The 23,914-nt window shown below is 39.7% G+C and overlaps 1 protein-coding gene across 4 annotated transcripts in view; it reads right to left on the bottom strand.

Moving 5' to 3' along the window:
- GRIK1 (glutamate ionotropic receptor kainate type subunit 1) overlaps positions 1-23,914 on the bottom strand; it is a 174,457-nt gene that overhangs the window by 74,316 nt on the left and 76,227 nt on the right. For all 4 annotated transcript variants that reach the window (XM_055702713.1, XM_055702711.1, XM_055702712.1 and 1 more), the window contains exons 2-3: positions 7,048-7,215; positions 4,386-4,643 (exon numbers count right to left, since the gene is read on the bottom strand). In XM_055702713.1, coding sequence (XP_055558688.1) covers positions 4,386-4,643; positions 7,048-7,215 — 426 coding nt within the window. The remainder of the gene's footprint in view (positions 1-4,385; positions 4,644-7,047; positions 7,216-23,914) is intronic.

The following is a 23,914-nucleotide window of genomic DNA, read 5'->3' as shown; positions in this document are numbered from 1 at the left end:
TGAGCCTTAAACAAATGCTGGGAGAGCAGGCTAACAAGTCGGGAAAGTCAAGGATTCTTGCAGAGAATGAGAAATTTGATGTAGTTACCCTTCTCAGCACCTGGTAGGTTAAAGTTATTGAATTCAGGGAAGATAAATCAAAAGCAGTCTCAAACATGCTCTGAAGGCAGTGTCACTCCCTTTGCTTGAGCTGTTGATAACTGAGACAGTGTCATGTGTCTGTTACAGATCAATGTGCCAAATAACAAACTGCAGAAGTGGGATATCAGAAGGGATCTATTACAAACCACTAAACCCAGAGAACAGTATGTCTGCACAGTTCTAGCATGTGGAAAGATAAACCATAATTTATGGTACCTAAGTTTGGGAAATGCATCTTCAATGTATCATGCAGTCTCTCGCAAGGCTTTGTTAGATTGTCTTTAAACTTCAGGAGACAAGTTTTTACCTTAGACAAAGGCATTGCACTTGATATAAACAAACTCTTTCTTAACACCTTGATGAAAAATAAAGAGGAATTAATAATCAGAATGAAGACTGATTATGGCCTGGGGACTCCGAACATAACATGGATTACACTTAAAGGAAAAAAGGAGCACGGTCTCTACCTGAAAAATAAACACATTTGCTTAGGAGTCTTTTTTTTTTTTTTTTTTTTTTTCCCTAGCACTGGAAAGCTATAGGCTTTAATAAGTGGGATGAGATGTTTAAATACATATTTACTCTATAGCCAGAAGCCATTAATTTACTATCAAGAAAGATGACTTTGGCTGAAAGTCCATCTTTTGATGGCAGATTAAGGACAGCAACAAGAAATGAAAACCGGCTGCAGTGTGCTTTATCATTCTTATTTATACTGAAGTCTAAAGACAAGAGGGAGAAAAATTCTGATCAGCTCAGGAAACATGAAGAAATTTTACAAATGTATTTCAGGAACAAAATACAAGGTACTGAAGGTCCCTTTGGAGGAGATGGTAAAGTTGGTTAACATGGTGCATGTGGTACCATTTAACATGCTGCTTGATAAGAAGCAGGATGAGTAAGCGCTTCTTATTCCAAATGTAATTTTCAACACTATTGGTTGCAGGTTTTCTAGACCTGCTTATATAAAATTTGTGTAACATTGACAGTTCTACAGAGTCCACTCAGCAGGTTACTAACATTCAACAACTAATGTGATAAATATTGGAACCCTGAATGAGTTCTAGAAGATTGGAAGAAAGTGCTAATGTTTCATCAATATCAGGAGGGGTATGTGAGATAACATAGAATGACTTATCCCAGTAAGCATTGGACCAGCTATGAGTAAACCTCATATGGTGGTAAAATGCTGAAAAATGAAAACTTGGGATTATACTTGAGAGATGCTATGGTATCAAGGGAAGACAGCTCTGCATCACACAATGCCTTTGGTGTTACAAGTTCTGTTAACACAGGCAGCTTCCCACATGTGAAGCACTTGTCCCTGGGAGGTGTCCATCTTCATATATTGTACAACCTGCTCATGAAAAATGTGGGACTATAAAATAATCATTTGCCAGATCTCAAAAAGCAGATGTCAGTGAGAAAGCCTTATTAAACAGCAGAGGTCTGGGAAGGCCGGTGCTAAGCCGTTCAGATGTCTGTAGTGCTCTTGTCTCTGCATGCACTCCAAAATCATTGACTGGAAAAAAGTTACGGCTGAAAAACATTTGGATGACAAAAACTGGCAGCATGGTAAATAGTGTTTGAGATAAGGAGGGTATGTGCAAGTGATTTGGATCATTTGGAAATATGAGCACCCCCAGATGAATGGGGTTTTTTAATGTTGCTCAGTCTAGACTTGTAACTGTGTTTCCGCTGATGGCTGTGTCCATGCAGCAGTGCAAACCGTAACTACAGGAGGTGGGCAAATGCAGCTTGGCAGACTGGCACAGTATGTGGTCTCTGTGCTGGAGCTGGCCATGATGGCACACGGGCTTGGAGCAGTGGTGTAGTGTGAAGCATGAAAGGAGGATTTTCCACAATTAAAACTACAAAATAGACTCAACCTGGAGCAGGACTAATCTCACCCTGAATAATTTGGGTATGGATCATTGGAAAGTCACTGTTACAGCTACGAGTTCATTGTTTGTTTAGGAATGAAGCTGCTCTTCACATACAAGAAAAAAAAAATGGTTGGTATAGTTTTCCTTCTTGCTGTGTAACTGTCAAACCTAAGAGATGAAAAAGAGCTTGAACTAAATGGCGTCACTCTGATCCAAAATCCAAAGGCTATTTATATAGATCAAAGTTGATCTGTTTACTTTTCTGACTCCAAGTTAATAAGATGATTGATGATTAATTTACTTTGTAAATATATTTGCAAATTAAGTCCTTTAATATCAGTCATTTTTGTAACTGAACTTGTACACAGCACTTACTGCTTTAGAATGATAATTTGATAATAGGGTAGGCTGAAAAAGACCTCTATTTTGAGTGTATTTTGGTGTACAGTGCAAGGAGTCCAGCAAAAATCCTGCTGGGCTAGACCATCGTAATGGAAATGAAGGAAGACAGCTGCAGTAAGCCCAGACTAAGTTGTTCTTTCTCTTCTACCTCATCCCTTTGGTGTCCTTTCTGAGTCCAATGTGAGCAGAACATTGGCACTGAGACCTGCCTCGGATCAGGGAGGAAACGTGTTTCTTTTGTGCTGTTGACAGTGCAGAAAGAAGTTCAACATTTTTAGCCTTAAAATTGAGGTTTGGCTTTTTCTTTTTTTTTTTTTTTTAAGCAGATTCTGTCTTTCAGACGTGTTTTTACAATATGATTTTAAAAGGCATGATTATTTTTTTTATACTCCCTTTAAAGGCTTAGGCAGATGCTGAGCTCATGCCTTACCCAGGTTTGTTTTATGCCATTATCAAAGAATAAATTATAATATTACTTGCACATCTGTAGGGCTCTAGAAGCTGTTATACTTCTGTGGGAAATGGGAAGAGAAAGGGGAATGCAAGTCTCAGAGTGGGTCTGACAGTGAAGTGCTTAATTTCCACCAATGACCACTAATGTACAACAGGTTTTTCCAGAAATGCTGTTTTTCAGTACAGTTCAGCTACATCTTTACCATAGAAAGATAGTGTTAAAGGATGATGATGAGAGTTTACAGTGGAATAACTGTTAGCGTAAATCTTATTTAGTTGGCTTTATTTTCTTCATCTCTGCAGATATGTCTCCAAGATAATATTTTCTGCTGCTTAGAATGTGCCCTTACCTGTAACTTTGTGCCCTGCAAAAAAAAGACCATTGGAAGGTCTTGCTTAGCGTGTTCTGTGTTGTTTTTAATGGTTTGTTTACATTCAAGCCTTTTCTTGTGAAGCCAGATTATGGATCCTTAATCCATGACTAAGTCTACGCTGTAGGAGAGATTATATTCTCTGCAGTCATGCTTGGAATAATTTTTGACGTGTAATCCTGACAGACTGGGCTCCTTCTGAGAGCAGTTTAGGTACACAGCTCTCTCAATGGCCAGAGCAGCAAATGCATTTCTCAGAAACAGTATCTTCCCACTCCAGTGAGGGAAATGATGCTGCCTGAAAAATTTTTGGCTGTTGGTACAATCTATGACAACAGGGGTAGATGTGTAATGCCTAGATAGGTGAAGACATGCAACAGTGGCTTGGACTTCCTTATAACATCAACACTCTTCCACAGTCTCTGTGGATTAAAAAAGAAAAGGCTTAGTCTCTCATAAGCCTTTAAATCACTTGTTCCAAGAAACGAGTTAATAATTAACTTTGTTGGTTGTTGTTCCGTGAATAAAAAGGGATGTGTTACAGATAGCGGTTGTCTGTGAGATGTCGCCGGACCGCTATGACTGCTGTGTGCCCCAGGGGAGGTTCTTGTCAGAAACAATGAATGATCTTCTCTAAGTGAAGAGTCCCAGGCTGGAAACATTTAGGTGAATTGCAACTTTCAGATTTAGTCTTTGGCACCCAGCTGACAAGTTGCTTGACTGTTTCTGAGACAGTTTCAAGGAACAAGGTAGCGTCTATGTTAAAAATGCTGCTGCTTGAACACTGGGGTTTTAGATACGTCCCTTATAAGATCAACCCCTCATTGAGAGGGAAAATCCCTTAATCATCCTCACACTAGAATATTTATTGGTTTGAAGCCATGCTGAAGCAAAACATGATTTGAGTATTCAGAATCCAGGAGCTACCTTCTAGTGACTTCTTAAGGTCTGATGAAGTGAACAGCTTTCCAAAAGCCTCAGGAGCAGAAGAATAGCTGCACCTTACAAGATTTTTTTCTTCTATATTCTGGGGAAAATGGCTGAACTGTCACAGGCCATCTCTCTCACAGAATTTATTCATACATGCACATTAATAGAAGTACGTGACCTGCAGTGCACCCATACTACTTACCTGTGCTGTCTTCATATACTACTGTTACTATTTTCCAGTTGTAGTATAGTACAAGATCCAAAACTGCTCTGCTGATGGCTGCATAGTCTGGATAGAGGTTGATATAAAAAGCATCTTTGTTATCCACCGTAGGGTGCTTCCACCGGGTCTGAATATGTGGTACTTCAAGTGCATTGCAGATGGACTGCACTGCGCTGACAGAGGAGCTGTGGGAAGGTCCAAACAGAGCAGCGACACCAAGCGCAAGCTGGTCGCATGCTAAGGGGGAGAGGAAGGGAGAGGAAGATGCTGTTAGCTGGCAAAAGCAAGTAACTTGTATGATATTTACTGAGATTACCTGTGCTCCATCCACCCCCATTGCAAGTGGGAATGGGTAACCATGTTGCTCCCAAACCCACTGAGACATTGGCAAATGGTTCCCGAAAATGGCTTTGCTGATTAGCATTCTATCCTAGAACCTGCTTGCTACAAATAACAATTGAAGCAACTTCTCTGCTCAGTACCTTCATGTCACATTGATTCCTAAATCGCCTTTCTCAAAATGGCATTATCCTGGAGAAACCAGGAACTTTCTGGCTATGGGCTGGCCAAAGGGATGTCACATGAATTAAGTTTCATGGCACCATGTCAGGAAATATGTTCATGAAGTCACAACAGACACGATACGGATTTCCTCCATGACTGGTAAGCTTCTACCAATGTGAGTTGCTTTAATTTCAGGCTACAGAAGGAATATAAACAGTAAAGGGCACTGTGATTCATGGTGCTCCATAATCTGTGTTTACAAAACAGGCAGTAAAGCCTAAAGCTCTCAGTAATGACACAGGGAAATAAAGAACCAACACACACTGACATTTTAGTGCCTTTCCAAATCAGTCAAATGCTAGTACCAGCAAAGGTTTCTTTCTCCTCCTGCCTATATTTCAGCCAAAAGAATCCCTTCTGTAGGTCTTTTAATTTATTTTTTTTTCCCCCTCCTGTATCTTTTCAGGCTAACAGACAGAAGATGAAGTAATACTAACTGTTTTTGACCATTAGTAAAATCTACTGCAAATATTTCTAATAAGCTTTATCAATAAGAACCAAGCCCTGCACGGAGTTGCAATGCTGTACTCTTTGTAAGGTAGTTCTTTGTGGGAAACTTAGAAATGACTGCGATTGGTTGAAATACTAAGTACAGAAACACCCACAATGACCTGAGATTTTTTAAATTAATATTTACCTCTCTGATAGTAATAGAATATAACAGAAAATCAATTATTTTCTGTTTTCAGTCTACAAATGAGTATTATATAGACAGCATAAAATGCACAGGCTTTCAAGGTTTAATTCAGAAGCCTTCCAAAAGGATCACAGATTTTAATGTGCAAATGGCATCAATAATATCAATAATTCATGATGAGAAGAAATTACTACTGTCTGCATGGATTCCTTGCATGTAGATTTACAAAAATATTTATAATGAACTCCTTGCTAGAGATTAAATGGAGAAGGTACTTTCACAGTAGTCACAGAAGACATTCCCAATCTACAGGAAATCTAAAACCTAGTCTCAGTGTGGATTATATGGATTTTATATCCACCTTACTTGATTTTTTTGATAGCGTATAGATCCAGCATATATCTGATACTTGAGAATGCAACAAACAATTTAAAGCTATATTTTATGTTCTTTGAAAGCATTCTTTTTTTCCCCAGTCTTTAATAAGAAACTAATGTACCACAAGGATAATCTAGTAACTTAGATGTTTGAAAGGCGAGGGCTCACCAGCATTCTAGCATGATTCGTGATGTGAAGTATGTTTATTTTCTAGCCTTCAGTTGCCTTACAGCAGACACATCTTTTGCCTTATAGCAGGCATATCTTGTACCATTTACAGTGGCAGATGTTATAGTGAACTGCAAAGCGACTTACTGGGTCTTTCTCGAGACTTGTTTGAGATTGTGTGCACACCATGTAATTCCAGCAACTAGACTGCTGTATATAATTTTTATCAAACTTCAAGGCTGCCTCCTAGAGGTGAGGGAATACACGGTGTTTAAAGAAATCTGACTTCTCCACCTCCCTTTTTTGTTTTGGGCTGCAAGTAAATTAGGTGCAAGTAAATTGGACCATAATTTTCCCTCTGAGAAAAATAAAAGAATAGGCAAAAAAATTCCAAACTTGCCCACTCCAATTCTTACAGTTGGTTATAACAGAGAAAGTTGATTCTGTCTCTAAGCCACTAAAGCATTGATGTTTCAAGACAGGGAGACTACTGGCTTCTGTTCTTTAAAGTACGGTATAAATAAACTGTTATGGATAAAGGATATCAGTGTGTGTGTGCTAATTATGGGCTGTGACATCCCACTGTGTTCCCTGTTAGTCTGTGATCATTTTCTGCAGAATTCCAGGTGGCAAATCTATTTTTTGGAAAGAAAAATGGGTTGGACTTGCCACCTTCCATCTGAGGCTCTTAGCATGCAGACAGGATGTAGGTGTTTTATCAGCAACTAGATGACAAGTCCAAGCCCAGCTTCATTCTCAGTTCAAAGTACTTTGAAACATGAATTTTGTGTTGCTGTTTATATACACGTTACAATCGGAGCAAAAAAGGAGACCAGGCTGGGGAAAGGTAGTATAGAACATGTACGTTACCAACACAGTAATTGAGATAATTACCTCTTCTTGAGGCTTCAAAACTATCAAAAAGGTTAATTCTCTGGATGTCATAGGTTAATGTGGTATTAGGCATCAGTGTTCTGTTTCTATTAATGTTGGTGACTGCAAACTTGAAAGCCAATTCTTCAATATTAACAGGTTCATTTTCCACAGTTTCGAATATCCCTCCTGTTGAAACAGAGATAAATGAGAAGCATTATTCACCTCTTCATCAATGTACATAAAAAGAGAAAAATAAATTATGAGCAATAATAATCTGAGTGTTCATAAAGGAAAACAGTTAAAATCGCTGTTAAAAGCACTACAGAAAAAGCATATTGGATCATTAGTTTTTATCTACAATGTCACTGTAGGTTAACTCAATATTATGAATGCTGCTTAGACAAACATCTGTGAAAGACGATGCACGTTTATTATTCAGTCTTTTCAAAATAAAATTTTTAAATGCTTGTGAAAACTTCTATCAGGTTCCTAACTAATTAAAGTAGTAATATTCCTAGGTCTTGTTCCTCCTGGTCCAATCTAATCTATGTTTGGAGATGAAAATTGGATGTGTTGGAGATGCTTTCTGAAGCGTTACTGTAAATCTTGGCAGTACAAGATCCACATTCAGAAGTGACTTAGGAGCTTGAGTAGAAACGGACTGAAAGTTTCCACTTGAGGTCTGTGTCTTAGTAGGACTTTGGATTTTTATAAACCTTAGGCAATATTGTTGGTCATTTCTCAGTTTTCTAAGGGACAGGTGAATATTTTTACCTTTTCAAGGCTTGCTGCTAAATGAACTAAACTTGTTGATATAGAACATAGCTGAGCCACCCACTGCTCCCACAAAAGATTTCACCTCTGTGCCAAAGTGTTGAGTGATTTCTCCAGTGGTGTAGTGTCTACTAGTGCCATCACGACACTGGTTTGAAAGTCTCCTTGCAAGAACAAGTGCTGGATCTAGCAGAGTCGCTCTCAACTTCCTGCCATTCCTCCAGACTCTTCTTCCAGCATCTGTTTTGAACTATTTGAACCAAGAGGTGTCACAACCCATTCAGTGCAATTCCAGCCGGGCAGCTGCTCCTTGAGTACTGTTCAATTTGTGAGAACGCATTTTCTACCTTTTAAAGTGAAATTTTATGTACTACTTGCTCTTTTTTAAGACAACTGAGGTGAGTCTGAGCTTTTCTTTAACCTGGAAGCAAGTTTTCCAAATGAAGACCTGTAAATAACCGATCTGAATTTTGGAAGGATAATGAAATTCTTTGGCACAGATATTCTGAGATGGGGAGGGTGGCTGTGTTTCTAGTCAACAGGCTGTCCCACTTATACTAGGATGTCTACTCCCTCTAGCCTCTAGAGACTTTATTATGCCAACAACACATTCAGACTGTCTAGGAGCCCTGGGATTTGATGAATGCATAACAAACACAGCTAATTTGAAAAAAAATAGCTCCTTTAAACAGCAATCTCCAGCTTCAGTACTTGATTTTGCAAGTATAATTTACTCATTTAGTACAAGTCACTAGAGAATACTCTGAATCTCTCAGTTACATATTTTCACATTTCCCCATGTCAAATTTGAGCCCAAGATATCGCTTTATATTTTCTGAGCATCAGAATGTATTCAGCTAATGTGCTGCAATCTCTTGCAATTTTGATGTCACCAGTATAGGAATAGTGCAGTCATTAGCTGACAATCAGGAAATGGGAACACAGTGGAATTAAAACCCGTTTCGAATTTTAACTTGGCAATGAAAACACTGGAGGCTATCAAACCCAAGTTGGCAATGTAATCTCTAGCTACTCTTGAATATGCAGCATTATATTATCTCTCACAACCATATATAACAATACCTTAACGTGACTTCAGCAATTTGCCAACTTAAACAATTCTCTTGTTCACTATATGTATTTCTCATTTACTATATGCATACATTAGAATCTTCAGGACTTTCTTATTTTTCTTTCTTTTCGTCACAAAACACACAAGTGATTACAGGAGACCACGACACACAGAAACAGCTGGAAAAAGTTTAAGTTTGCTTTGGAACCAAATGTAAAACCTCAAGTGGAATGTGAAGAGCCAGAAGGACCAGATTTGCAGACTATAGGATCACCAGAAGGAAAAAAACCCTAAAGTCTGTTCTTTCAGATCCTATAATTCCGCATCCTAATGACAATACCAACAATTTTATTAGTTTCCTGGGTAAAAAAAAAAAAAAAAAATTGCTCTCCCTCCTTTCACCTCAGGAAGACAAGTATTTTCAGTTATCTATAATGCCAGTTTGGTTTTGGACCAGCAAGACACAACCGTTGTATTCTGCTTGGACCCCTACTAGAATTATCAGAACATTGTTTCATAAGGCAAGGCAGATGTCACTGAGTAGGATGGATAGCCTGAGAGAGCTATTTGATGACCAGGTGACCACCATCCCTCCCCACTTCCAACAGGATGAGTCTTTTACCATTTGATCTTGGCAAAAAATCTTTCCATCTTGGAAATCTTTATTGTTCTGTGCCTGTATTACTTTCTACCTTATTTTTTTTTTTTTTTTTAATTCAAACAACACCTTTGAGGTAACCTTCATATCTTAATGTACAAAAGCACTTTCTCCTTCTAGGACTAGAACTTTTTTCAGACCTCTAATCCATTGCCTATTAAATAGACATTAATCTTAATTGATGTATTTATACTTGATTAGCAGAATTTTGCAGAATTTGTGCTTGGTCTCCTTTAAAAAAGAGCAAAAGCTCACAGGGCAGAGGGAAAGAGTGGAAGGAAAGGAGGAGTGAGGGAAAGAGTGAGAGTTTTGCATGGATGCATTTCCTAAGCAAACTAATCAAAACTGCATATGTACTAACATATATACTTCAAATGTATTCATATAGGTCTTTCAGAAAAAGTCAGCTGTGTAATCAGCATGTTGGTACCCCTTCAAAATATTTTCTGGGTTCCTTTTGCACTCGTCAACATAGCAGTACAGCGCTTGCAGAGAGCTTTGTTACATGGTTTTATTTGCTGCTGAGATACCCTGGACAAGGGTCCCATAAGAATGGGACAGATAATCCAGAGGTTCATAATTGTAGGCAGGAAATTTTGTTCAGTTGAATAGGAGATGCTGAACAGGGTGCCATTTAGAGTCTCTGAAAGCTGATGCTCCCCCTCTCTGCTAGGATAGGGAAGTTCTGAGACCTCAAAAGTCATCCTTCCAAGTCACTATATGTTTACTTGAATGACAACAGAAAAATCAAATCTGTTGGGACCTATGTGTGTAAAAAAGAGTTGAACCAGTTTATAAATTTGCATCACGAACAAGCCAGCGATAAAATCTGGCTGTTCCATGCTGTAGTGTTTTCATCCATGTATCCTTAATGAAACCTAGCAGTTTAGTAAATAGTTTATCTTCTTCCATGTTCTGCCGATGACTGACAGTCAAGCTTAGAATTTATTGTAAGGTCCAGGTTAAAAGAGAAATAGCAGAGTAAGTGACAAGTTTAATGAAGACCCAGTTTGTCAGATGATTCATTTAAATAAAGTAATTACTGAACAACATTTTAAAAACAAATTAACCACAGGTTTCTACCAGGGAAGGAAAAAAATCAATGGTAACTCAAGATATAAATGATGCTCCAGAAATGAGACTATTATTGCTAAGCCCAAAAGCAAGCACTGTCCTTCAAGGTAGGCTGCTGGTAGCACACACAAAGCTTAAATTTTAGGGTCCTCCCTTTCACCTTCTTCCCAGTTACTCAGCCAGATAGTGAGTCCATTGCAGCAGCTTTGGCTGACCAAACGCTGCTCAGTCCTGGTCAGCATCAGACCTGACATTTCTTCTGCCCAGGCACTAAGTCTGTCCCCATGATGGGTGGGATTGGCCACCTGAGTCAGCAGAGAGCTGACCACCTAAAACCAGGTGAGTGCCAGAGCTACAGGGGTTGTTCTGCTTCACAAGGATGTCAGCCTCTCCCAGACGATGTCTGCCCAGGCACAGAAGAGGAGCAATGCCAGATATGGGCCACCTGATCCTATTGCATGCAGGGAGTAACTCTTCACCAGCCACATGGAGGACATCAGTAGAACCCAGCATTCATGTTCACTTAACCAGTAATCCTGCTTCAGTGCACGTGCGTGAGGAAATCTTTCACTTTCAGCATTTACTTCATAAAGTGATGTCTATGAGGATGAAGCAAAAAAGCACTATCTGCCCCTGCTTTGAATTTAGCTGTGCAAAGTAAGAGGAAAATGACTAAGCTAAGGTGGCTCTGAGAGAAATGAGGGGTGAGCCACCTGAGTGACTGCTCTTCAGCCAGGAGCAAGGGATGGGAGCCAAACTGACAAGTATGACAAAGCATCAGCCCCATTCATCCTCTGAAGATAAAAAAAAATCTACAGCAAGTAAAATGTCAAAAATATAAAAGCGCACCTCAGTAGGCACACCTTAAAAAGCAGCTCCAGTCCTTCTGAGTGAGCAAAATGTTTCCATTTAAAGGGGTCATCACGGACGGAGAGAGTTTTAGAAAAGGTCATGGCTGAATCAATTTCCATACCTCTCAATGGGTCTCAACATTTTGCTTCAAGACAAGGCAGAGAGCAAAAGCTTGTTATTGAAAAAAATCTCTATCCCTTTTTCAAAACTGGTCATAAACAGCAACAGCTCAAAATTTTTGACCTTTCTGATGGCAGCTATCGACCTGTCTCCCTGAGCTTCTTTGGTCAGGTTTCCTCAACACAAAATTTCTCACTAACATATTTCAGTCCTGATACAGCAGATGTAGCATATATTTTAGTTGCATATATGTAGAATTGCCTGGGTAGCCTTGAAGGAATTTGTATGATTTCAGTCAGTGGTATCACTTTAATGCTTTCAAAGTAAAATGCTAACTTTTCAAGACACTTTTAGACACTTTATCCTGCTTGCACAGCAAATTATTATTTTTGTATTATTACTCCACAGCAAATATTACTCCACAGGCATCATCCTGCATTGGGGATTTTTGTTCTTTGTTACTTTCTATTAAAATACTACAGAAAGCCAGGTGAAATGGAGGTAGGCTTACAGGGAAAGACAGTACTGATAGCCTGCAAAACAGAGCTGTGAAATTGCCATGCTTTTCTAGGCTGATCTGTATTTCCTTCTGACACCTGAAAGAGAAAAAATGTGTTCTGCTCTTAAGCCAGCCTAAGGCCCCATGGTCACCACAGACATGCCAAAAAAAGCAGTTTTTCAAATGCAAGTCTTGCTCTGGGCCACTCTTATGTTCATTATCTTGGTGGATAAATATATTTCCCAATTAAATTTGTTAGAAGTCTCTCCAGCTCACTGGTGGCAGTGCAAAGCAGCTCTATGGCAGGTCCGTGTCCGTGTTTACACACCGGACCAGCAGTCAGCCTTCCTCTCATGCCGGGATTCCACTGTGTACCAGCTATCAACTATCCAGATGGGGACTTTCTATGGTTTACTGCTTCTTCCAGTTAAGGATAAACCCCTGTTTCTACATGGTTGGTGTCCAGGTTTCCTTTCCTCGCTCAAAGGATCTCCTAGTTTCATAGCCCAGACATAAGATGTGCACCTTCTCATCAGCCTGGGGAGGTGTTTGTTGCACAGGATGACACATTGAATAAGTGATGTGGAAGCATTAGGCCCGCTGAATGCCACTGCTCCATCACTGAAGCTCTGAGCCACCAACAGCTTTCAAAGGCAATCCAGGGCCATGACATGCAGGAGATTTGCTAGCAGGATTTCCAGAAACATCTGAACATCTGTCTCCTGGAGGGATTTATGCTGTGAGACGTCTCCCCTCCTTTCCGCAGCACCATCTGAACACCAGGAGGTCCATGAGACCTCATTAAAACCCACCTGTCAGTCACTGAAGGGAAATGAGAGTTAAAATCCTAATGACTGTGCAGCTACGTGCCACTGGTTTCCCGAAAGAGTAGCTGTTGCTGATGCCAAGTTAATGTAGCAGATTCATAAAGCCAAATTAACATGCAGTTTGCCCTTGCTCTCTGTCGATATAGATATGGCCGCACACCACTCTGTTGCCGGGATGGCTACGGACTCACACGTGCTTCTGAAGCTCAGTGAGGGTGGCAGGGTGATAGGGGTAGACCTGCCAGCTCAAAAATGAACAGGACAGAGCAAAACAGTGCTTATGAAGATTTTTTTTCTTGAGATAATGTCCACTTACAGAGTTAAAGAGCATGCCACTTGCTATTGGAAACCCCCTCCAAGCATATTTTTTTTCCATCCTCCTTGCCTCTTACCAGAGGACATATTCTCCTGTGCCACAAGGTGTTCGACTGAGAGCCAGTGCAAGTGCACTCATTACAGAGCTAAGTCTGGGCATTCATCTTGCTGGAAAAAAATAATCAAATGAGTTATTATCTAGAGGCTTACCTTTAGCAGACAGTTTAACAAGATCTTTCTTTTTAAAGTTAGCTCACTGACTATGTCCAGATTTTTAGTCCAGACATTTACTGTTATCTCTAATTTATCCATGACGTATAAAATACTGTTATATGCGTGTGTGTGTGTGTGTGTATTGAAAAAAAAAAAGTTTCCCAGGAAGAATCATTAGTGATCACAATCCTATAACCCACAGTAATTGCATTTTACATTTACAAATCCAGGCTGAAGTGGGTTTACTCCCCTAGGTTTTTTGTGGAATTAGATGCGTGGGGTTTGCATTTGGCTCACAGATCGCAAACTGAATGCATTAGCACTCTTTGCACGGGTGAATTTAGCCTTGCAACAGGGACCTCTGAGTTAGGCAGCTATTATCATCCTCATTTTACAGACACTGAAACTGAGAGCTTGAGTGACTTTCCTACCATCACTCCCTCTTCAATCTGTTCAAAAGCTGTTTTGGAAACCTTCCATACATTGTGCTCTGTTTCAGCCTGTTCCTGCCCTTTTTCAAGCCCCTGTCCATACCTCGGCATTCACCATCTTTACATTCACCCAGCCTGGTTCCTGTCCAGCGTGTCTTCGATTTTACTCCTCATTGCTATACCCTGCCGAATGTCACTGCTCTTTCATCACCTATGTCCTATGCCAGATCCTAGGGCTGGATCATTTTCCCTCTGTAACTCATCATCTGTCCGTGGGCTCCTCCTTTTAGGATGCACTTCAAACAAAACTCGAAGCCATACCTTTGCTGATTCTACACACTACCCTCATTGTTTTCAGCCATCAGATTCTAAGATAAAAGAAGAGACAGTGGAAACAGAAAGGCAAATATCCCACTTTGGTACTCACCTGGATTTTCTGCTTCCCTTACCCCCATCTCTGCATTATTTTGTTTTGCTGTCTCTGTAGATTGCAAGCTTCTCCAGTTTGCAAGATAAATATGCAACCAAAGAGAATCATTTGGAGTGGGGCTGGCTTTGGGGAGTTGGGGTGATGGTTACATTTTGCTTTCCATGCCTGCATGGTAGGACTGGGAAACTGAAACCTGGGACAGGTTCATGACCTGAAACCTGACAAAGAAAGATGGAAGGGGTGCAACCTAAGTGTCAAATTCAGCAAATGTGAGGATTGTTTTTTTTAAGATTAGGTTTGTTTATAGAAATGTCACTGACTATTTGATAAATTGAGTATCCCCTAGGTTCAAAACTGCACATCTGAAATCCACCTCTGGGCTTGTGTTTAAGATGTGATTGTACTCCAGTCACTTTTGGGAAGATTTTGCTCTCAGCTTTAAAAAGAGGCAAGATACAGTTTGTCAGTCTTTGCAGTCTGATTCAAAATTTGCTTGATTTAGACTGAACTCTCACAGGGACTCAGCCTTTCTGTTATTTTCATGCAACATGGTTAGTGCTTAATTATACCGCAATGAAACTGGTAGAAATCACATTTCGGTTTCAGCCCTTGTGCAGACAGGTGCAAGGTCTGTGACTGCCGAAGAGCTGCAGCCCCTTATACCAGGTCTGAATACATAACTCACAGCAAACAAGACACAGTTAAAGATTGAAATGAAGAGCACGAAAGAAGGAAAAGATCTTAAATAGAAACTGTTAAAGCATTTCTCTATCTGAAACATTCTCTATGAGAACCAGGGCCGGTTTTCATAATTATCTGCACTCTAGCAAGGTACTGCATTCAGCAATGCTTTTATCCTTTGGAAAGCAGAGGGATAAAAATATGTATGTGTACATATATAAAAAGTTGAGCTTATTAAGATACAAAGATCTGCCTTTTCCCATGGGATTTGTTTCAGTTCAGTTTGTGAGTTTGGAGATATTTCCCAAAGGCTCAATTGGCATGATTCATGTTATAGAATTTCAAAGTAATGAAAAATTTCATTTCTTAAAGGGGAAAAAATAAAAATGGTTGACCTGATTTAGGTATCCCTTGCAATACAGTGACAGTACCAGCTGGAAACTAAAGGATCATCGTAGAGATGCAAACTCTTTATTTGATAGAAATTTTTAAAACTATTGTCTTGCTGCCTTTATTGTTTTCACTTGATGGAGGGGCTAGGTAGGAAGTACTGAAAATGCAGGATAATACATATTTATATTGTTTGCTGTTCTTCCCCCCACATAACCATATCTACTTGGGCAAACTATCTATCCTGCATTGCAGCATTAATTTCAAACAAGACAAAATCAGGAAAGGGAGAAAACTGGTTCTAATCACCCAGTTACACAGGCAACGCTGGGTCCCATCATGCGGTATTTCTGGCCATGCAACAAGGAGGAGGCAACAGGAATTGTTTCCCTTCTCTTCTTGGAGCTAGAATCAGGCAGATGAGCCTTGCAGAACCCAGGGTTAGATTTTGAACGAGATGTTTCCTCCAGGAGCAGGGAGGGTACTGGCCTTTTCCCTCTGCCCACGCATATGATGCGGCCCACCTTGCAGAGCATGGCTCGTGTGCCATTCTTTCAAAAGTACATGGCATATCCAGCCTCCACCTCCAACAGACCCACATTTTAATCAGGATGTGTGGTACAAACAGAGCTGCTTTGTTCAGAGCTCCCCAGTAACCCAGTGAAACAGGGCAGTGTCACGAGATGCACTTGCAGCCGCGCAGCAAGTAAGCCCTCGCCCAATGCAGGTCCTGTGCTAAATGCTCCAGATGAGTGTTTTGGCTCAGTGTGAGCACTGCCAAAATGCTTGCAAGAATAGTTAGGAGTATGAAGTAATAAAGCCATTCTTTTAGTTAATGAGATGATCTTGGTGCATGTGTTTGTTAACCAGGCATTGGCTGCAAGTCTGTGGCCAGATCCACGCACAGCCCCATGCCTTGCGCTGTAATCCTCCTGCTTTATATAATTTCTGTGAAAAAAATGCTCCAGAACTCTGCAGAAAGAGTGGTTTAATTCCCCTTTTTTAAGGCTCCCATCAAAAATATAACAGGCTTTTAAACCTCCCCCCCCATCACTTTTGTTCAGAAGAAATAAGACTTCACTGAAGGAGATAAATGTTTCTACTGATTTCAGTAGGTTTTGATCAAATTCTCTCATGCCTGAGCATTTCTCCCACCATGCGGTAACAACTTAAATAGTCCCACTGGAAAAGAAACTTAATCTCTGGCGTCTTTTTAGATCTTTCAGAACACTCCTTCACAGATGTTTTTCCCACATATTTGTCTGAGTCAGAGGATTTCCCTCCGAGACATCCAGACATCTTGACATACTAATTGCTGATCATGTGCTGGACTACAAGGTCCTTCTGAAAATGGAAAGGGATGGAAAGGCAACACCAAAGTAGAGAGGAAGGAACAATCACAGGTAAAGCTCAATGTTTGTATCAAGGAGTAAACGAAGGGAAAAAGAATTTCACAGAAATGAAAAGCACATGAGGAGAATGGAAAGCAAGCTGGTTGAATGGAGACCAGAAGACTGATGGCATTCAGCTACAGAACCTGCTGGAAGTTTTATTTACTGATTGTACCTGGTTCCCTCTCAAAACTATTAGATTGCTTAAAAATATGGTAAGATTTGTTGCAGAAACAAAGTATTTGTACCTTACAATTGAGGAAACCTTGAAACAAACCGAGCAATAGAGACCCTATCTAGAAGAACAGCAAGGAAAATGGAATCCAGAAGTGTTTTGCCACCTGCTTTTATGTAGACATGTGGTTGAAACAGGAGGTATATCTGTGTAAAAAGTGCTTTACCACCTTCCTTTGCAGTGGTTACGAGATATTACACTTTACAGAAAGTAGCAATCAATAGAGTATGTGCAGCCATTTTACACTTTTTCCTGCACTATGACAGCAGATCACCCATAGAAAGATGTACAGATTCATTTGACTGAAGTTCTGAAAAGGTTACTGTGGAGAGCTATCCTGAGGTGGAAGAATAGCCTTACTATAAAGCTATTGTGAGTTTGCATATGCAACGAAACTACTTCAAAATTAGCCATTTTTCTCAAGCTGTTAGGTGGAAATAGAAAGACATTTAAAAATCCTAGGCTATACTTTGAAACGTACGTTATTCAGTAAACAGTATTTTTAATGCATAAACATCAGGGTTATATCTTTAAAAATTATACACTTTCTTTTTGTGAGGGCCCATTAAGCACTATTATCTGTAAGATGCTTAGGAACATAAGGTCTTTATTAAAGCTGAAGAAATCTGAGCTTATCCTGAAAAAGCATGGATAAACTCAGATCACAGACTAACCAAAAGTACATCATTTCCAGAAAGGAGGTGGTGGTGGAGGGTGGTTAAAATTGGTAGGGGAGGCATTTCAAACTTTAGTCAATCACTCTTTTCTTTCTGAAACCCAGCTGTTACAACTCCTCCCAAGGCAATGGTACCTACTCAGTCTGGAAATGATTGACATGGGGAACGCCAAGAAGCCCACTGCTAGCAAGCAACAGCAGAGATCTTAATTTACAGATTACTATGGACACTTTGCCTGTTTTAGCATGCAAAACACAGTATCCTAATCAAGAGTTTAAGCACTAAGGATACAAAGATTACATTAGCTTTGGTTGTCATGCACTACGCATGAAGTAATAGTGAATTCTGACTTTGCTTCCCTTCTAATATGCAACAGTTGGTTATGGTGGGTTCCTCTGAGTCTGAAGTTGGTCCTCTCACTCTGAAGAAAAGGCTTAAAATCATTCAGTTAAAATGGAGAGGACTTTACCTGTGACCATTATGACCCTTCCTTCTTCCATGGTGGCTGGAGCTCTTCACTAATCCTGCCAAAGTCTCAGCTCAGGGCTGGAGCCTCTGCCCTGCTGCTACAGGCAGTAAATGCAGGCAGTGGGGTAGGACTAGCAAGAAAACAAGAAACCTGCTTTAGTTCTGCTGTACTTATCCTTCTCATTGGAGGGGAAAATGAGGCCTCTCATACCTTTTTTTTGTTTGTTATGGCAATATGAGAGACTTGTGTAGCACAGGACAGCAAACGACCAGGGACTAGGACAGTGCCCTGAGGTACATGCGCCCTCTCTCCAGCCTTACCAGTGAATGCCAGTCTGTACTCAAAAAAACTTTCTCAACAAAATGGTGACGGTATGGATCTGTTTCTGTGAAAAGCATAATAAAAATTTTCGTGACAAATTTGAGCCCAGGACCTGTGTGGTTTTCCAATGCCTCTCTCCTGCATGATGCAACATGTTCTGTACTCTTAACACCAAGCAATTGAATCAAAAATCTTCCTGATTCAGCCTCAAAAGTACACCAGAGACAACACCTGGGAACTTCTTAGCACCTTCCTCCACTGTCCACACCTCTAACTCTGGGAGACACAGCCCCCCAGCAGAGCACAGAGGAAAGGGATCAGTGCAGGGAAACTGCTGTTCCCCACTCCTCCTCCCTCAGCATCACCTTTCACTCACACCTTCTCGATATGCAGCCCCAGCCTGGCTGCCTTTCTTCTCCTCAGGTCTGCTCAGCTTCATTTAGATGCAAATTGGGTTTGGCCCAACAGCCATTTAAATGCGGCTGTTACAGAAATACGTCGAGCCAAGTGTGCTTCAGTCCTCATCAGGCTGAAATGATGGCATTTCTTGTAACATCTCAGCAAAGGGGAACATCAGCTATGTTTTATAGCTATTAAATAAAGGTGGATGCTCAGAACCCAGAAGACGTGCATTAATAAAACATAGCCAGCTTGACATACTGCTTGCTGAGCTTGTCTTGGCTTACAGGGGAACTATGTAACATGTCTATTAGGAGAAGATTATTCTGTGGAAGAAGCCTTTGAATTCCTCTGACGAAAAAAAAACAAAAACAAAAACAACCCCCAAAAAAACCCTAAAGACCGACACCCTGCATAGCCCCTTTGTGTATAGAGTATGTTCATGTGGCAGCTAACCTAGTGGGAGATTTTCCCAAGCATCTTTTACTGCTTCTGTGCACAGCTGAGCCTGTTGCAACATGACAGAAAGACTCGCAGACTTCTAGGAGTGACAAAATACAGGTAAGAGTGCCACAGGCCACTCAGATCATGTCAGGTCTGTAATTACGAAAGTATAAACCTGAAGTTTGAAACCAAAAACTTAAAAAAGACAGAAGTGATTTGATTGATTTTCATGCAAGTAAATACCCCCCTTTATCTTTTTTTTTTTTTTTTTTTTTTTTTTTTTTAATAGAGGAAGGATATAAAACCAAATAATGTCAGGTTTCCCATTGGATCAATTGTTTTGATTCTCCTGAAACTCCAAACATGCCATTGGCATGGGGTACTTTACTGACAGTTTGTAAGATGCAAGGAAATTGGCATGTTTTGCTCAGGATTGACCTATTACTTTTTAAATTTTATAGAATTATTTTTTTTTCTACACTGCTGGATTATTCAGTACCTCTCTGACTAGTATTGACATGGTTTCATCCTTAAATCCTCAAGTATCAAAAAGGAACACATAGAAAATGAGCTGGCATTTTTCTAAACAAAGTATTCTTTATATTGCAGCCTCAGCATAGCAGGTGCTTTAAAGAAAAAAACCACGATACATTTTCAGTCTTGGAAAGTATAATGTCTAAGTAGGCTCATCTAGGATTATGCTTTTAAGGGTGGGAGTTGCAATTTTGCAACTGATCCACTCTTACAAATAATGTTTAATCAGCATCTGCACTTTGAGCTGCCGTATTTCTTTATAATAATGATGGTTGGCTCTTGAAAAGACACTTAGTTGAGGTGCCTGCAATTTAAAGCTTTCTTGGTAATTATCAATCTGGAACATTTCTGTTCCTCAGCCTACTGAGGGCCATTTGTGTCTGAAAAATATCTTATTCACATCTACATTTGCAAATGTTAAAAGTAACAAGTGTAAACGGAACGCATCTGCACCTAATCACAACTTTACATGAAGTGTTAAATTATACAACTTCATTAGAAATTTGGAATGGGTACCCAAACAACTATAGGAACACTGTTTTCTTATAATGCTTCCCCCCGACCCTTGCCAAAAGAACATATATTCTTCAAAAACCCATATTCTACCAAGACTGATTTGAAAATACTTAGAATGCGCCGAGGAAACCAAGACTTCCCAGCAGTGTTAAACTGTCTGATGGAGAAGCATATGGTGTTGAAATTTGTATGCATAATGGGGCCTAAATTAAAGGGGATGTAAGAGCCTTAACTCCAGAAATTCTTGCTTTGAGGGAACTTTCCAGGTTTTATCATCACTTTTCTTAATGCTGAATATCCCTAAAGGTTCTTTGGAACCAAACTTTTCATCTGTACGTGAGTCAGGGGACTTGAAAGGCTCCTTCTCAAATCACTCCGAAAACCTGCAAAAGTGGTATCTTTTTGGTAAGCCCCTTTCATGCTGATAGGAAAATTTCAGGATACTTGAGCCACCAATGTTATAACCAGATAAACCCCAAACATGAAATGTTTAACATTCGTATCTGGTGTGTACACAGAAATGTCTCTCACCAGCAATCAAACCCAGACTGAGGCATTCTAGTGGTGGGACTTACTACCCAATTCTCAGGGATGAATTCAGTATAAAACTGAGTAGGAAAGCCTATAGCAGCTATATCTGGTTTTCTTCTTTGTTTCTTCTACAGATTGTTTTTGCAGATAGCGCTTCTTTCTGCATTCCAAGAGCTACAAGCAACAGACGTGATTTCTCTGAATGGGGGTCTGTGAAAGTCTCATAATATTCTTACAAACAAAACACCCCCCCTCAAATGTGCATACATCCCTGCTTATCAGCAGTGTTAAGTGAGAATTCAAAATGTATCCTAGTTCATATCTGGTTGCAAATGAAATTATGGTAGCATGCCTGTACACAATGGTCCTTGGATTTTTACCGCAAACCAAGTCTGTTCTTGCATTAGCAAAGATTTCACCAGCAGTGGTTTGGCCAAAACAACATGACGATGTGCAAGTGCACTGGCCATTATGTTTCCTGTACAGAGATGTCATATGCAGGTAAACTTTACATTCCTGAAAAACTTGCTTGTTATGTGCAATGAGTATGTTAGCAGTTGTGCACACTTGCACAATGCACACTTAAAATTATGCTGCACTGAAAATATACTTTTGGATTTTAGTTCTCTTTGGTTGTTTCATCCAACATTCTGTCTCTGCAGGATTATTTCATTCCTTTTTAATTTTTTTTTTTTGTGTGATCTAGCCTTACCTGTTACAGGCAATCAATGTGACTGAAACCCAAGTCTTTCCACTGACTTGTCTGAACTATGGATCAAGCCCAAATTTTGCAAGAAATTTTTACAGGATGTGGTGCAGCATTAGATATTCCATCTCCTCGTAGCTAAACACTCAGACAGCTTCAGTGGCAACAGCTGCATCAGGAATTATTGACACTAGTTAGAGATGTTAGTTATAAATACTAAATTATATTATATTTATACTTGGTTGTATTTATCATAGTTATTGATAAGAAAGTTAGACATGTACTTTTTTTTAAAAAAAAGGCAGGAAAATTCGTGGAAAATTTTACAAGTGCTTTAAAACTGTGGCATAATATTAAATGAATAAGAAAAAAAAATAAAGAAAAAGACAGTTCTCTAAGAAACTGACTACAATATTTCTGGGCTCCAGGAGGTGAATATCTGTGAACCAATCATTCCTCAGATTTTTAAAATATAAAAGCTGATGCTGTTAGGTATAGCTGTTATGCAGATATTTATTTTAGCCTTATAGATTCTTAGTCAGAATTTTCAATCAGAAGTCCATAAAATAACCTTGCCATGAAGAAAAAACTGTAATTACTCATAAATAGTACAGTGCATAAAGTACAGCTTTAATTCAATTAAATAATTACCTAATTTATGTAATAAATTATGGCCACAATGGACATAATTTCAATGTGTTACCATCAATCAGGAAGGAAAAGCGTAAATTTCAAAATAAAATTAAAAATTCAGCTCAGGAGACACTACATTGTTTTTCTGTGCTAAGTGACTTCACTTTTCATTTCTGCATGTAAAATTTCCTATACATTGTGTTACTTTAAATTTTCTTGACATTTTATACATTTGAACAGGCTTATATTTTTTTTTGAAGCTATATATTATGTCTTTTTTGAAGTGACACCAAGGCTAGTCTTCCCCTGAAAATCAAACAGAGCTTAATTCCTCGTGTCTACACATTTGGAAACCTCAGAGTGGATTACTGTAAAAAGACAATGGAGATTGTTTCAGGTTGCTGAAGCTGTTGCATTTTGTGGATGTGGAAACTTGAGGAACAGAACGGCCTGAGCAACTGCACCAGTTTGTGTCAAGCACGAATTGCAGCTTTAAGAGAAATACTGGACTAGGGTTTTCAGATGCCCAAGGTCACTTAGGAAGGTCTTCTAAGGGGAATGAGGCAGAGCTCAAGGAGAGCAGGGTATAAAAAAGTGGGTGACTAAAATGTTTTCTGAAGTGGGGCATCCTTGTCTTGCGGATTATTTTATAAACTCTTCAGATTCAGGCAGTCACTTGTAGGAAGAAAGAAAGCACGTCTCTCAGAGTATGCGATTCTTGTCCTCCTGATGTAAAGGCAACTTTCTCCCCTTTATTCAGCAACATTGGTATTTAACCCCATATGCATGTTCTTTAGTATTACATTGGTTTCAGTATGTCAAGAAATAAGCTATTACAGCCAAACCCTGATATTTGAACTCTTGCTGAGTGGTGCAGATGTGGCAAAGTGGCTGCTCAGGTTTACCGTGTTAACACACCTTTTCTTCCCTTTATGTTTTGCTTAGTTATTTTGTGCCTTCTAAATGGTAGTACCTGCTGGGCATGAGACTGATCTCAGTATCACTGAAGTTTCTTAGGCTACCCCTATTCACCATCCCAGATGATTTACTCCCAACATACACTAAAGATGACAAGTGAGCCAGGCTTGTTGATTATTGTATTTAAAAGATGCACACAGTGCAGGAAGCATAGCGAACATAGAGATGTCCCTAACAGAGATGTTTTCTCTAACATGCAAACCTGGAGCATCACCAATGTGCATGCCACCTGAGGATGGACAAGCCTCCAAAGACCTGGGTGCCTGCAGGCTGGTGAAAGTTTCATATGACATGAGTCACACAGAGAGAGGGTTTTTTCCCCAAGGATGTGACACTTGACAGAGTGCTATATGATTTTTAAAAACAGAGACAGTTTTAAAGACCATAAGCCAGAATGCTACCCTCTGAATGGTTGTCATTTATTCAAATCAACCCTGAGTGCCTTTCTGAGTAACACAGAAGTTATCGGAACCACTTTTGAGGTAAGGGGATGAAATTCTGCTGCTTGTTTATTATGGAAGATAGGTGTGGATCCTCTAATGATCCTACCTGGCCTGAAACGTTATGAAATTCTAAAGGCAATAATAAATCATACTGGAGATCTCAAATAAGAGGTAGGATGCTTCTATGTGACAGGCAAGCTTTCACAGTTATGTATGTCACAATAAACTGGATAACAGAATTATAGACACATGTCGTTTTCACTTGGTGACAA

The sequence above is a fragment of the Falco cherrug genome, chromosome 2 (genome assembly GCF_023634085.1).
Source record: "Falco cherrug isolate bFalChe1 chromosome 2, bFalChe1.pri, whole genome shotgun sequence".
In the NCBI taxonomy this organism is placed as follows: Eukaryota; Metazoa; Chordata; class Aves; order Falconiformes; family Falconidae; genus Falco; species Falco cherrug.
The sequence above is the reverse complement of the archived record's forward strand: the minus strand, read 5'-3'. Positions and strand labels throughout refer to the sequence as shown.